Here is a 15,136-nt window from a genome sequence, read left to right on the forward strand (position 1 = left end):
CTGACAACACTGGGCACCCCCTTGGGATGCAGCCGCCCACTTCACAGTCTGTGTGAAGAGCCTCCAATACTCTAGAATTCTCTAACCCAGTTCACTTAAGTCGCAAGGAGAGGCATTACCACTGCAATATAAAGCAGTCATTGGTGGGAACTGGGACATTTTGCAAAAGCCACGGGGACTCCCAGGAGCTCAGGCTACAGCCCTCACTTGCGGGGAAGGCCCCACAGGCACTGACGGTGGTCTAAGGACAGTGGGGTAGCAGGCCCTCCTTCTCCCGTCAGCAATCTTTGAAATCAAGGTTTATTAACATCTCACTGGTCCAGAGGTTGGAACTGGATGATCCCTACTGTCTAGGGGAGGCCTGGGGAGGCCAGCAGGTGCCACTAAATGCACACAGAAAGCCCAGGAGCCTGGCTCAGGGCCTATTTCCTCTACTGAAATACAGTCCCAGCTGGCTTGGGGGGCGGGAGCACACTAGGCGAGAGAGTGAGGAACATTTGGAGGAGCACGCTGACCACAGCAGGAGGGACAGCAAAGACCCAGGGAAGATGCCAGAGATGCCCCGAGGCCAGTGGGCCTTGGCGAGCACAGCCCTGGGGGGCTGGCAGTCTCACACCTGGCAAGGACACCTGCACATGCTTCTACACTTTCCAAAGTTTCTACAATGATTATGCATTACTTTTATGAAAATTATTATTGAATTTACTGAAAAAGTTATTTAATGAAAAATACATTTTAAAAATCATAAGAGGATAACCCAATTTTTTAAAATGTTTTTGCAGTACATTTGACCCACCATGACACAACCGTTCACCCTCTGCTTTGCCAGGTAGCTCCTGCCTCATGGGTCAGTGTGAGGATTAAACAGCTGAATGAGAGTGAAGCCCTCCCAGAAGGGCTGGGCGGAAGGCAACACTATTCAGGTGTTCGCTATTACTGTCCTTTCTCCTATTCAAAGGGCTAGACCAGTGCTGCCAAAAAAATATAATGCCAGCCACATATATGATTTTAAATTTTCTGGGGGCTATGTTAAAAAAGGCAAAAAGAAGCATGTGAAAGGAATCCTGACCATATATTTTACTTAGCCCAGTGTATCCAAAACATTATCAATTCAACAAGTACTCAATATACACATCGTTAGAGAGATGTTACTTGTTTTATTTATTTTTTGTACCAAGTCTTCAAAATCCAATGTGCGTTTCGTCCTGGAAGCCTGTCTCAGCTTGGACCAGCCACGTTTCAAGTGCTCAACACCCCACGTTGCTGGTGGGGCAGCACAAGGCAAGTTCTGGCGACCAGAGCAGAGGCCACGGTCATCTGGAAATGCCCCCAAGGACACCCTGGCGTGCTGGGATGGAGCTGCCACGGCCTGTTTCCCTTTGACACCCCAACCCAGCCCCGGAGGACACTGGGCACAGAGCTGCGTCCCCGGTCAAATGGTAACTCCCCTCCCCTCCCCCCACCTCAGCACACTGTCCAACTCAGCAAACGAATGGCAACAGCAACGCTAACCTTCAAACTGCAGTGACCTCCCCAATGTCTCTCCGCCTCTAGATTTTTCTCTGCCTACATCAAGTCCAAAGACAAGCCTACCAAACAGGCAGACGTGTCAAAGGTTACCCGGGCTGGCCACTGAGAGCAGACGCCGAGCGCCCTTCTCCGCAGGGCCCCCAGCTGGGCCCCCTCACACGCTCTGCCGAACTCTTCTCTGGCCCATTCTGGGCTGCTGGGCAGAGCCAAAGCTCTCCAAGGCCAAGGACCGTCACTGAACACTGAATCACGGAGGGAACATTCCACAAAGCAGGTCGCAGGCTCCTTCTGTGCGCCTGCGAGCTCCCTCAGGGCCAGGCCCGAGGAGCTGACAAGGGATGGGCTCCCCACTGCGGGACCCTGACCTCAGGAGCTCCTGCTCTAGTGAACCAAGAACAGGCTGGCCATCCCGCCATACCCAACCTGGCTGACCTGAAAGCATTCTCAGAACCTTGCAGAGACAGGAGGGCAGAGGCCAGCCAGGCTCTCCGTTCCCCCCGGAGCTGGGTGGCACCTGCAGGCAGCTCCTGGGAGATCAGCGCCTCTGCCTCGGACTCCCCGCGTTGGTGAGGACAGCCCGAGCCCGTGCTCACTCAGTCTCCGGCGTCACCTGAGGCCTTCCACTCCACCTCGGCCCCCCAGCCCTTAGGACAGCACCTGTCCATGTCCGGACCCACAGGCAGGCTCAGCCCGGCCCGCATGGATGTCCCAGGGGAGACCAGCCGCAGAACCAGCTCCGCGGGCCCATGGCCACCACCAGCAGCCTGGCCACCACCCTAGCCTGTGAGAAGGCACCAGCCCTTTCCAAGAAAGTTCCTGACATTTCTCACAAACGGAGATTTTGCAGGCAAGAAACGCGGTGGCAGTGACGAGCAGCAAGGAGCAGGGTCTCCCCAAGGGGGTGGGGGCGCTTTGGGCTGCTTCCCAGGCTGTGGGACTGATCGGGGGCCCAGGCCACTGGCCCAGCTCCTTCCTCCCCGAAGTCCCTCTGCAGGTCCTCAGAGCCAAATAAGTGCCCCCTGAGCAGCACCCCACAGACACAGAGGAAACAAGTAAATAAAAACCTTCTAACCTTCTAATAAAAACCTCCTCCTGTGAGGAGGCTTAGTGAGGGGCGCCTAACCTGCCAGCACCCCAGGCATGTTTACAGAGCAAGGCTGGACGGAGGTCCTCTGCAGCAGCAAGGGCCAGATCTGAGGGCAAAACCGCTTCACTCACACAGCACCACCCACGTGCCAGGCACTGTTCTCAGGCCTCCCTTTTCCAACACACCCAACAATCCTTCTGATCTGATAGGACAAGAAAGTCCACACAGAAAAGGCAGCGGACAAGGATATTTCCTTCACTTCAAGGTGCTCCCGAACCCTTGGTAATTCCACCTTCTCTTCCATCACCTGCATCCTCCCGCTGCGCCAGCACTGGGCACCGGGAAGAAGAGGGGGCCTGGGAGGGGGCTGCAACCCACAGCATCGCAGGAAGGAGAATAGGAAGGAGCAGTGGACGAAGGTCCCTGTAGAGTGTTCTCAGTTCTCAGAACTAAGCCAGAGTGGGGCGGGGGGGAAGACCTGACAGTCCCTCTGCTGGCTCAGGGGAGACGGGACGAATTCAGGGGCGACAGGCTCAGCCTGCCTGTATCTGTATGATACAGGCCTCCTCAGCCCGGGTCCCAGGACTGTCACAGATGCACATATGGGCCTGGGTGACTGGCAACTGTGGCTCAGCTTCCTCACCTGTAACTGGAGATTATAACTGCCCTAATCTCCTTCACAGAGGCTCTAAGTGACAGAAAATAGACAGAAGAGTCCCTTTTAAAGTTTGCTCCTGGAGAAAGTAGAAACCACGCTCCCTCACCCTGCCAAGGGCACAAACTTTTCTTGGACCTAAAGGGCATCTGTCTTGCTGCCTCAGAGAGCACCGGAGGAGCGCTGGCTACTTAGAGCGGCAGCAAGTGTGCAGCGTGTCCCCAGGAAGTCAGGCACATGGTGCTCAACTCCTTTTGGTAAGTTTTCTCTAGTGCCTACTTGATCTGTTGGTCTCATTTCTATAATCGTCCAGTTCTCCCTCATTTCATAGGTGCAGAGGAGGTAAGACATCTCCTCTGAACCTATAATACTGAAGCACAAATGAAAAATATAGAAAAGAGTAGAGGAGACACACATGACAGAAGGGAAAGATCTAACATATGTGTAACTGGAGTCCCAGAAGGAGAGGAGAAAGAGAACAGGGCAGAAACAATATTTGAAGAAATGACCAGAATTTTCCAAAATTGATGAAAGACATCAAGCACAGATTTAAGAAGCTCTATAATCCCAAGCAGGATAAAAGCAAAGTAAATCATACCCAAGCATGTCACAGTAACACTGCTGGAAAACAAAAGCAAAAGGAAAATTTTAAAAGCAGAGGACAAAATACAAATTACTTTCAAAGGAGCAGCAATAAAACGAATAGCTAAGTTTTCAACAGAAACAATGGAAGTTAAGAAGACAACTGAGGGACTTCTCTGGTGGTCCAGTGGTTAAGACTTTGCACTTCCACTGCAGGGGGCGCGGGTTCAATCCCTGGTCAGGGAACTAAGATCGCACATGCCGCGTGGTGTGGCCAAAAAACAAAACAAAACAAAAAAAAGAAGACAATGGAATAATATTGGTAAAGTGTCCAAAAGAATTAATTTTGAACATGGAGTATTATACCCAGCCAAAATACCTTCTAAAACAAAAGTGTAATAAAGACATTTACACACAAATAAAAACAGAGAATTAATGATTACCACTCTGCACTACAAAAAAAGAGAAAAGGTAGTTCTGCAGAGAAGAAGAAAATTACCCCAAAAGTAATTCTAATATAAAAATGAAGGGAGAGGCTTCCCTGGTGGCGCAGTGGTTGAGAGTCCGCCTGCCGATGCAGGGGACACGGGTTTGTGCCCCGGTCTGGGAGGATCCCACATGCCACGGAGCGGCTGGGCCCGTGAGCCATGGCCGCTGAGCCTGCGCGTCCGGAGCCTGTGCTCCGCAACAGGAGAGGCCACAACGGTGAAAGGCCCGTGTACAGCAAAAAAAAAAAAAAAAAAATGAAGGGAGAAAGAAACACAAAAAGGGTAAATACGTGGCTAATCTAAATTCATATGGGCTATACAAAGAAATGACATCTTGTAAGGTTTAACATATCTTAATAATTTAGTATATAATATAAAACATGTAGAAACAAAATACATATCCACGTTAACACACACACACACACACACACACACAAAGGGATTTAAACTGTTCTGAAGTGCTAGCATTACTGCAGAAGTAGTCAAAATAATCATTTCTATTACATTGTAGTAAGTCAAGAATGTATGCTGTAATCAAGAGAAACCACTAAAAGTATAGTAGAATAATAACACACAAACTAATAAAGAGAAAACATGTACAAGAAAAAAATCTCTTTAATTCAAAAGAAGGCAAGGCAAGTGGGGAGAGGGAAGGGGAAAGGGGGAAGAAAGGGGTAGGGAATTAAGAGGTACAAACTACTATGTATAAAATAAATAAGCTACTAGGATATATAGTACAGCACAGGGAATATAGCCAATACTTTATAATAGCTACAAATGGAATCTAACCTTTAAAAATTGTGAATCCCTATGTTGTACACTTGAAACTTACATAGTATTATACATCAACTATACCTCAATTTAAAAAAAGGTAAAAATTTTTAAAAAGAAAGTAGGACAGAAGAGAAAAAAAGGGAACAGAATGGATGGGTCAAACAGTAAACAAAGACTAAGACAGTAAATATAAACCCCAATACATCAGCAACTCCATTAAATGTAAATGAACTAAATACTCACATTATAAGACTAAGATTAATGGTCTGTACCTAAATCACAGGAAAAGAAAATATATATATGCTGCTTACAAAAGACACACCTTAAATATAAGGATACAAAAGGTTGAAAGGAGAAGGAAGGAAAAAGATATACGATGCAAACATTGACCACCACCTCCCAAAAGAACAGCTGGAAAACAGCTATACTAATATCAGACAATGTAGACTTTCATAGAGATAAGAGAGGTAAGACATAATAATAAAGGAGTCAATCCCCAGGAGGATATAAGAATTCTAAATCTGTAAGCAACCAATAACACAGCTTCAAAACGTTAAAGTAAAAATTGACAGAACTAAGAGGTAGGTAAATCCATGATCACAGCATAAGACTGTTAAATGTCTCTTTTGATAGCTGACAGAATAAACATACCATCTAGAAAAATGGTACAGATGATCTTATTTGCAAAGCAGAAACAGAGACACAGATGTAGAGAACAAATGTATGAATGCCAAGGGGGAAAGAGGTAGGGTGGGAGGAATTCGGAGACTGGGATTGACACCTATACTTTATTGTTACTATGTGTAAAGCAGACAACTGATGGGAACATACCATAGCACAGGGAAATCTACCTAATGCCCTGTGGTAACCTAAATGGAAGGGAAGTCCAAAACGGAGGGGATATCTGTTTTTGTATGGCTGATTCATTTTGTTGTGCAGTGGAGGCTAACACAACATTGTAAAGCAACCATACTCCAATAAAAATTAATTTAAAAAAGAATTTTAAAAAGAAGTTTAAAAAAGAACAAAAGAATACACATACCAAAAAAATCATTAAAAGATCTGACTAATATGAGTAACAAACTAGACTAGACAGATAGATAAACTACACCTGACAGTGCCAGAATTCTTTTCAGATACACATGGAACATTTACCAGTATATTCCCATTGGAGTCAATGGCAAGACCCCTATTTCACAGAAAGGCAAACCAAGGCAATACCCAAGGTCACAGGAAGCAGGGCCGGAATTATAACCCAAATCTTATGATGACCTAAAGCCCAGTTCTGACCCCAAATCCAATATCTAATGCTATCTTTCATTTCATTCTCCAACAAAAGCTAATATCCAAAGATCACCATGCCCCACAGCATCAGAGCCACAATGTCCCACAGCCCAATCAGACCTAGAGTTCCTGCGCCATCTCAGCGTCAGAATGAGCCACCCAGATGGAAAGCCCTGCCTTCTGCCTCTATACAGCTCAATACCTGCTGCTGACCTTCCCAAAGACAATCCTACCCCCTGAGATCTAGAGCAATCCCTTTCTTTCATACCTGCAGTGTAACAACTTCCTAAAGTCTGTTAGTCTACACCTCAAAACCATCTCACCCTCATGAGGGGAAGAAAGGCCAGAAGTATTTTCTAGGAGAAGAAAGTAGAGCAGTGTTACTTCCAACTGTCTAGATAATGACCCACCAGTAAGCCATATACTCCACAATGCAACGAAGAACGTACATCAGTAGGATATTTAGATCTCTGAAACAGAAATATTTTTGCAACATGTGCAGTTCTAAGGATCTATGATACTAATTCTGATCCTTTTCTATTCAATTCCATTCTATTTAATTTGTTTTTTAAATGCCGGTCCTGACCCACTAAACTGATTTCACACTCACTAAAGGGTCATAAACCCCAGTTTGAAAACCTCTGGATAGGGTAGAAGGCCCAGAATTCACCTCTGGGGCCAGAACTTCACGTTCTTTCCAGACCCGGCTCCTCTTTGCTCCCCTCCTGCCACCTCTAATCCTGAAACATGAGCTGCCAACTGCTTGGGCAACAACGTGTGCAGCTGAGAATCACAGCTGGGAGCAGATCTCCAGCACAGACTCTGAAGGGCGGCTCCAGGCATCAGGCAGCTGTCAGCAAGGGCTCAAGAGGCTCCTGATGGTGCAAAGCCCCTACAAAGACCAGGGTCTCTCCTCACCCCAACCCCAGCTCCCTCTGGCAGCCCACGTCCCCCACGCCTTGAGGGGAGCCCTGTACCCTGGTTTTAACGAAGTTGACTTTTTGTCCTACACACCTTCCTATACAACCGCTTTCACTTCAGTCTGCTTTCCTTAACCCACCCCCCAAAAAGGCCTGACTCCTGCCTGCTTCACCAGGACCTCCATCAGATACTAATTGGCCATCACGACCTTCATCCTAACCACTTTTCCCAAACAGGTCCTCCACTACCCCACCCCAGCAAAGACTCACGAGAGAGGCTTATACCCATCCTAAAATACATCAGTCAAACTAAGCCTTATGGGGACAGAGCTCTGTGCTGAGCCCTGGTCTGCAGTGAGGGGAGGAGGATTATAGGTTACAGAGAAAGACTAACTACAAAGTAAGAAGAGAACAGTTCCTGCCCTCAAACTAATGGGGGAGAGAACAGAATCTCCATCTAATACTTTAAGAAGAATAAATGTCCCAACTAATAGCCACTGAGCAAAGCAGGGCAAGTGACATGTCTTCTGGGGAATAAGGACCACTGGAGGCCCCCAGAGCAGCCCATTCTGGTAGTGGCACCCCAGGGAGTTACAGTGTTCTACGAGGAACTGCTTAAAACGCTAACCCATTAAAGTGAAATGAAGCAATAATTCTGTGCTGAAACTCAGATGACACTGTATGCTGGATTCCTGAAAAGCTAAGTAGCAGCAGATGCCACATTTTAAGATAACAATCATGGAAGAAAACCTCAGAGTTGAGAAAATTCTATCCAATTAACCTAGTTTGCTCTGCACCTAAGGAAGACAGCCAGCCTTCCTTCAACGTTAGAACCCACACATCAGGCCAGCTTCCAGAGGCCAGGCTAACAGGGAGCACAGATCCACCCCCGAACAAGGAGTAAGACGGGGTCTCCACAAGAGAAGAGGCAGCCGGGGAGAGCAGCGTGCCCGATGTGCGGTCTGTAGGAGGGGAGACGTACAAACCAGCAAAGCAAAAGGCAGGTAGGTAAAGGCTCAGACACATGAGAGCGGGCTTTCATGACCAGTCAGCACCGGCATCAACATGAACCCATCAATGAGACCACCGTTACACAGAGCCGCGCAAATGAGCACCTGCCCCAGGTGGGCACGCGAATCAAGTCGCCAAGGCTGTTGCTTTCATTAACTGTATTGTCTGGAGAACCTACTGAGGATAAGCGGGCTTTAGAGAAGTCACTCCATCTTCAAGCAGAACCATAGCAAAGGACGGCACTTGCAACAGGAACATCCTGGTCAGATATGACAATACAATGTCATAAAAGCAGAGACAACTGCTGTAAACCTTCACTACAAAATGATCCTCCAACTTGGACGAAGAGAGCACAGGGGGGTACTGGACACAACGGCTATGCAAACCCCTAAAGAAAAGAACAAACTCACAACTCCTCAGCACACTGAAATGGAGGACAGCAGCTCGGGGCCACGGCACCTCGTTATCATTCCACTGATGCCCGCAGGCCCAGCAAACAGGTCCCCAAATGGCTGGGCAAAAACCACTGGGTCCAGGAGCCAAAGAGCCCCACTGTCCCACCTCCTCCCTGCAGGGGCCTCCAAAGGCCTGAGTGAAACGCGGATGCTGCAGACGCTGCCCCCCGAGAAGCAAAGCCGCAGCCCACAGCGTGGAATCAGCCACGCATCGACCCCCAGGGGTGAGCTGAGGCAGAGACTGAATCGCCCACCCACGGAAAACATCCCGGCATGGCTAACACAGGAGCTGCCACGCTCCCCGGGGCAGCCCTGGGTCCCCGGCCTCCCCGCCTCACGCAGACCCCATGGTGGCCCCCGCTCCACTCACCGGGACTGGGACCTCACCTCCAAAGTTGGCCAACCGCCCAATCCGCGTAACTGGCACCTTCCGCTCGCGAGCCCGCTCACTGAGCTAGAGGGCGAAAAGAAAGAGACCTCCGGGGATCAGTGAACAGGGACAGGACCGACCTTCAGGGGTTCACACCGCCCCCCGCACGCCCTCTCCACCCCCAAAGGCAGCAGCTCCGCCCAGCAGCACACGCCTCCCAGAAGAGGCCTCCGTGTGCCCGACATTCCAGGCCACGGCACCCGAAGAATGTCCCCGAAGAGGGGGCCTGACACCAGCAGCACCGTGGGAAGCCCCCAGCCCCACCCTGGGGGCCCCCTGCACACACCATCTGCTTGTGGGGCTTGCTCTCCGGGCGAGCCTTGGCCTGCCGGGCCTTCTCAATGTCCTCAGCCGTCAGGCCCCCCACAGGGGACTGGTCCTGGTGGTAGAACCTTCGCTGCAGGCCCGTGGCAGAGAATGGGTCTCTGGGGTCCGCAAAGAGCGGCCCGTTCACCCTGCCCATAGGGGAGGCGGCCTGGCCCCGGAGCCCGCCTTCCCCAAAGGGTCCGCTGGCAACATAGGCAGGAGCTGGGCCCTGGCTGCGGGCCTGATCCCAGGGCGGAGGGGACTGATCCGGGGAGGAGGCCACAGACGGCTCCTCGGAGGCGCCCTCGGCCCTCAGCCCTGAGGAGTGGAATTCTGCTTGCGGGTCGTCAGAGCTCTTGGTATAAGACTCTTCATGCTTCTCCTGACCCTGCAGGGAACAAATGGCAACGTGAGAGGAGCAAGAGGCCGGCCAGGAGCCCCTCCCTGTGTGCATCCCCTTCTGGCCGGAACAGCACACCAGCGCGTCCCACCCTCTGACCCTCTGGAGGGCCCTACCATGTCACCCCCGTGGCCCGTGGCCAGTGCCAGAGGCGAGCAGCAGCCCAGGAGCCGGGAGGCCCGGATTCCAGCCCTGCTCCTGCCAGGGCTCTGCCGTGTGGGCCCCGGCAAGCCAGCCGCCCGTGGTCCCTGAGCGCCCACTGGGTGCCCGGCCCAGACCAGGGGAGCGACCACTCTCCTGACAGGAAGCTCCTCACCTGTAAATCCGGGCTCAAGGGCAGCTCCCAGGGCTTTGGGGAAGGGGAACCAGGGCAAAAGATGGGGAAAGCGTTGAGAAGTAAGAGCACAACCGGAGACCAGAGGAGGCGAGCGCAGCACACAGGCAGGGCCACCCTGCCTCTCCAGGCCAGCGCCTTGCGCGCCACCCAAGGGGCTCTCCCCAGAGGGCTTGTCACATCCAGGACCTGGCCCGGCTCTTCCAGGAGCAGGGGGGACAGGACAGGAGAGGAGGGGGAGAGAACACCATGTTTTCCCTGTAACGGTCGCCGAGACCTGAGCTTCAGGCCCAGGTTCTTTCCACTTTTGAACCCCTCGCGACCTGGAGAGTTCCTGAGCCCTCTCTGCCACTTCGTCATCTGAAAAGAGGGCTCCCCCCACAGTCACAGAGTTACGTGCAGCACAGACGGGGCCAGGGGAACAGGGCCGAGAAGGCTATAATTAGAACAGCACTGACTCCTGAAGGGAGGTCGGGGACCTGGATTCCCCGATTCCACTGAAATGGACTCAGTGCACGGAGTGTGGCCTGTAGGTTCTGCAGAAACAGCAGTAGACCCCAAAGCCTTCTCACTCTCAGCTTTATAAGACACTGTGGGATCTAAGCAGATAAGACTTGCCCTCCAGAGGAAGGAAAGAGACAGGCTGTTACTTTCATTTCATAAGTGGCAAACAGAGGCCGAGAGAGCTAAAATAATCTGGTAAAGGCCCACCAGGCGGCCAACGGCAGGGCAGGTATCCCGAGCCAGGGCCTGCCCCGCGGGCCGCCCCGAGGCCGCCTGACAGCACCCTCCTCGGAGCAGAAATGAATTCTATTTGGAATCAAGGGGCACCTGTCAGATGGCCAGGGAAGCCCTGGAGTGAGGGAGTCTGGGACAGGGTCCGAGAGCCACGTAACTCCTGTAGCTCCCACACCGGCCGCGGGCTCACCACTCCTTCTGCCCCACTACTCCAGCGCTGGCCACCGGCCCTGCGTGACCATAAGCTGTTTATGTGGCAGCCAAGGGGTCTCAGTGTCTCAACGGGACCAGACTCAGTAAGTGTCTGCCGGATGAATAAGTGAACAGATCCCTTGAGGAGCTAGAGGGAGAGAGGTTCCTGGAGTACCTGCGCCTCCGCCCCCTCACAGACAGGGGAGGAACCCACATCTGAGTGTGCAGGGAGAGAACGGGAGTGCACTGGAGACCATCGCCCTGCTCGGCGCCTCCTACGCGATGGGGGACCGCCACTCCCTCCTACCTCCGAGGGGCCGTCCCAGGGGATGGCCCTGCCTCTTCCAAGGACCGGGGCCAGGCCCGTCCGAGGGGAGCAGAGGGGTGAGCGGGGAGCCCGGGCTCCCTCTCACCCTTCAGGGAGGCCTGCCCACGTCTAGCATGCTCCTCTCCTGGGCGGCCCAAGGGTGCTGGGCAACCTCACTTCCTGGGTGCTCCAAGGCAAACACCCAACAGGAAGGCGATGGCTCCTCACCAGCGAAGGCACCAAATGAGGCTGCCAGGGCACAGCCCAGCCTCAGCAGAGAGAGGGCGGGCGGGGAGTCTGAGACTGGGAAGAGGACACAGGATGCCGGTGCTGTCAATCAGTAATCACATCGAACTGCTTAGTCTCAGTTTCCCCATCTGAGAAAGGGGGAAGCATTTGGGTCTGCACCCCTCCCAGGACAGCTGTGAGGCTTGTAAGAGGTCACAGGTGTGAACACCTCTGCAAGCTGAAGGTATCTGTGTAGAGAGAGAGACACAGTACCGCCACTGGACCCTTAGAGAGCATGAGGGGAGAGCTGGGAATCCTAACCCTGAGAATGACCAGAGGCCGGCGGGCTGGGATGTCCCACAGCCTGGAGGAGCGTGCGTGTCCTTGTCCAGAAGGTCAGAGCAGAAATGGGAGGAGTGCGGCAGCAGGGCACCCTTGCAGCACAGCTCCCAACATACACATGCCCAGGCGCACACATGCGTGCACATGCGCACGCGCACACACACACGCCCCCTCCCCATGCCCTCAGACTGTCAGGAACAGGGATGGGGACCATGCGGGTGATGCCACGGTGGATGGCGCTCCGCTACAGCAGGCCGTGTTGACAACCACAGCTCCAGCACTCGTTTTTGCTTAAAACCCTCCCCATTGGATGGTGAAACGTCAAGGCTCCCTCCCACTGGCACCCTGCCCACTGCCAACTGGCCTCCTTACCTGCACCTGCCCCAAGACCATGCTGATCTGCTCTGCGGCCGTGGACTGCAGGGCCCCGGCCGCCATAATGAGCTCCCTGCCGAGGCCCAGGTGCTGCAGGTGGGTCTCCACGGCCGCCTGGGTCAGCTTGGCAAGGCCTTTGACCACCATGATGGTGTCCCCCAACATGGAAGCCATCCTTCAGGGCTGGAAGAGAGTGGGCCAAGTCAGGGTCGGGGCTCCACGCCTCACACAGCATCGCACTCACACGGGCCACCTCTACCCCAAACTATGGCTGTTTGGTTTTTCCAATGACCTCCCCTTCTGATCCAGGTTGACTGAGAGAAAAGAGAGGAAGGGCCCAGGGTTCAAGGTAAACGGAGTGACTCCCCACACGGCAGGGCGCCGAGCAGGAAGAGAGAGTCCATGGAGTCAGGGCTGTGCGCCTGGACCATGTTTCCTCACCTGGGCCTCACAGCCACCTCGTGGCACAGACAAGTAAAGGGATTTGCCCAAAGTCTCTCAGCCACCAAGTGGCAGAACCAGGACTTGAATCTGGGTGTCCTGATTTAGTCCAGAGCTCTTCCCTCTGGACCAAAACCGTAGGTTGGGGAAGGAATGAAACAGGAGGGAAGGGAGCAAGGCACAACCTTTGAAAGAATGACATAGCCCAAGGACATGACATAAACTGATTAGAACCAAATGGGTCCAAGATGGCGGAGAAGTCAACTTCCACTAGACCTTGAGCCTCAGTATACGCTCACTGTAACGCATCAGCAAGCTAAATGACACATCCACAGGCGCCACGACAGTTCCAAGACCAACCATAAGGATCAAAAAGTGGGCCGTGGCCCAATTCCTGGAAATCCCCGCCCCTTCCTGAAATAGCTGGAATACCCCTCCCACTCATTAGCCTATGAAATTACCCACCCCTATAAAAACCGACAACCCCACACCCTGGTGCCTTTCTCACCTTCCGAGATGGCCCACACTCTGTCTGTGGAGTGTGTTTCTCTCTAAATAAATCCACTGTCTCTCACTGAATTCTTCCTGCAATGAGACATCAAGAACCTGAGCTTCAGAGCCTGAACCAAGATGACAGAGTAGAAGGACGTGCTCTCACTCCCTCCTGTGAGAACACCAAAATCACAACTAGCTGCTGGACAATCATCGACAGGAAGACACGGGAACTCACCAAAAAAGATACCCCACATCCAAAGACAAAGGAGAAGCCACAATGAGACGGTAGGAGGGGCGCAATCACAGCAAAATCAAATCCCATAACTGTGGGTGGGTGACTCACAGACTGGAGAACACTTATACCAGAGAAGTCCACCTACTGGAGTGAAGGCTCTGAGCCACACGTCAGGCTTCCCAACCTGCGGGCCTGGCAACAGGAGGAGGAATTCCTAGAGAATCAGACTTTGAAGGCTACTGGGATTTGATGCAGGACTGGGGGAAACAAAGTCTCCACTCTTGGAGGGCACACACAAACAGATGTGCGCATAGGGACCCAGGGGAAGGAGCAGTGACCCCAGGGGAGACTGAACCAGGCCTACCTGCTAGTGTTGGAAGGTCTCCTGCAGAGGCAGGGGGTGGCTGTGGCTCACCATGGGGACAAGAACACTGGCAGCAGAAGTTCTGGAAAGTACTCCTTGGCGTGAGCCCTCCCAGAGTCTGCCATTAGCCCCACAAAAGAGCCCAGGTAGGCTCCAGTGTTGGGTTGCCTCAGGCCAAACAACCAACAGGGAGGGAACCCAGCCCCACCCATCAGCAGTCAAGTGGATTAAAGTTTTACTGAGCTCTGCCCACCACAGCAACAGTCAGCTCTACCCACCACCAGTCCCTCCCATCAGGAAGCCTGCACAAGCCTCTTAGATAACCTCATCCACCAGAGGGCAGACAGCAGAAGCAAGAAGAACTACAATCCTGAAGCCTGTGGAACAAAAACCACATTCACAGAAAGATAGACAAGATGAAAAGGCAGAGGGCTATGTACCAGATGAAGGAACAAGATAAAACCCCAGAAAAACAACTAAATGAAGTAGAGATAGGCAACCTTCCAGAAAAAGAATTCAGAATGATGATAGTGAAGATGATCCAGGACCTCGGAAAAAGATGGAGGCAAAGATCGAGAAGATGCAAGAAATGTTTAACAAAGACCTAGAAGAATTAAAGAACAAACAAACAGAGATGAACAACACAGTAACTGAAATGAAAACTACACTAGAAGGAATCAATAGCAGAATAACTGAGGCAGAAGAACGGATAAGTGACCTGGAAGACAGAATGGCGGAATTCACTGCTGCAGAACAGAATAGAGAAAAAGGAATGAAAAGAAATGAGGACAGCCTACGAGACCTCTGGGAAAACATTAAATGCAACAACATTCGCATTATACGCATCCCAGAAGGAGAAGAGAGAGAGAAAGGACCAGAGAAAAGATTTCAAGAGATTATAGTCAAAAACTTCCCTAACATGGGAAAGGAAATAGCCACCCAAGTCCAGGAAGCGCAGCGACTCCCATACAGGATAAACCCAAGGAGAAACACACCAAGACACATAGTAATCAAATTGGCAAAAAATTAAAGACAAAGAAAAATTATTGAAAGCAGCAAGGGAAAAACGACAAATAACTTACAAGAAACTCCCATAACGTTAACAGCTGATTTCTCAGCAGAAATTCTACAAGCCAGAAGGGAGTGGCATGATATACTTAAAG

At 51.7% G+C, this 15,136-nt stretch overlaps 1 protein-coding gene across 2 annotated transcripts in view; it reads right to left on the bottom strand.

Moving 5' to 3' along the window:
• COQ8A (coenzyme Q8A) overlaps positions 1-15,136 on the bottom strand; it is a 49,472-nt gene that overhangs the window by 9,480 nt on the left and 24,856 nt on the right. The window contains exons 2-4 of one of the 2 annotated variants that reach the window (XM_004270972.3): positions 12,436-12,621; positions 9,503-9,910; positions 9,174-9,240 (exon numbers count right to left, since the gene is read on the bottom strand). In XM_004270972.3, the coding sequence (XP_004271020.1) occupies positions 9,174-9,240; positions 9,503-9,910; positions 12,436-12,612 (652 nt within the window). In that variant the 5' untranslated portion in view covers positions 12,613-12,621. The remainder of the gene's footprint in view (positions 1-9,173; positions 9,241-9,502; positions 9,911-12,435; positions 12,622-15,136) is intronic. The other variant, XM_049713593.1, reaches the window with a different exon arrangement.

Source organism: Orcinus orca, chromosome 1 (assembly GCF_937001465.1).
Source record: "Orcinus orca chromosome 1, mOrcOrc1.1, whole genome shotgun sequence".
NCBI classification, from domain to species: domain Eukaryota; kingdom Metazoa; phylum Chordata; class Mammalia; order Artiodactyla; family Delphinidae; genus Orcinus; species Orcinus orca.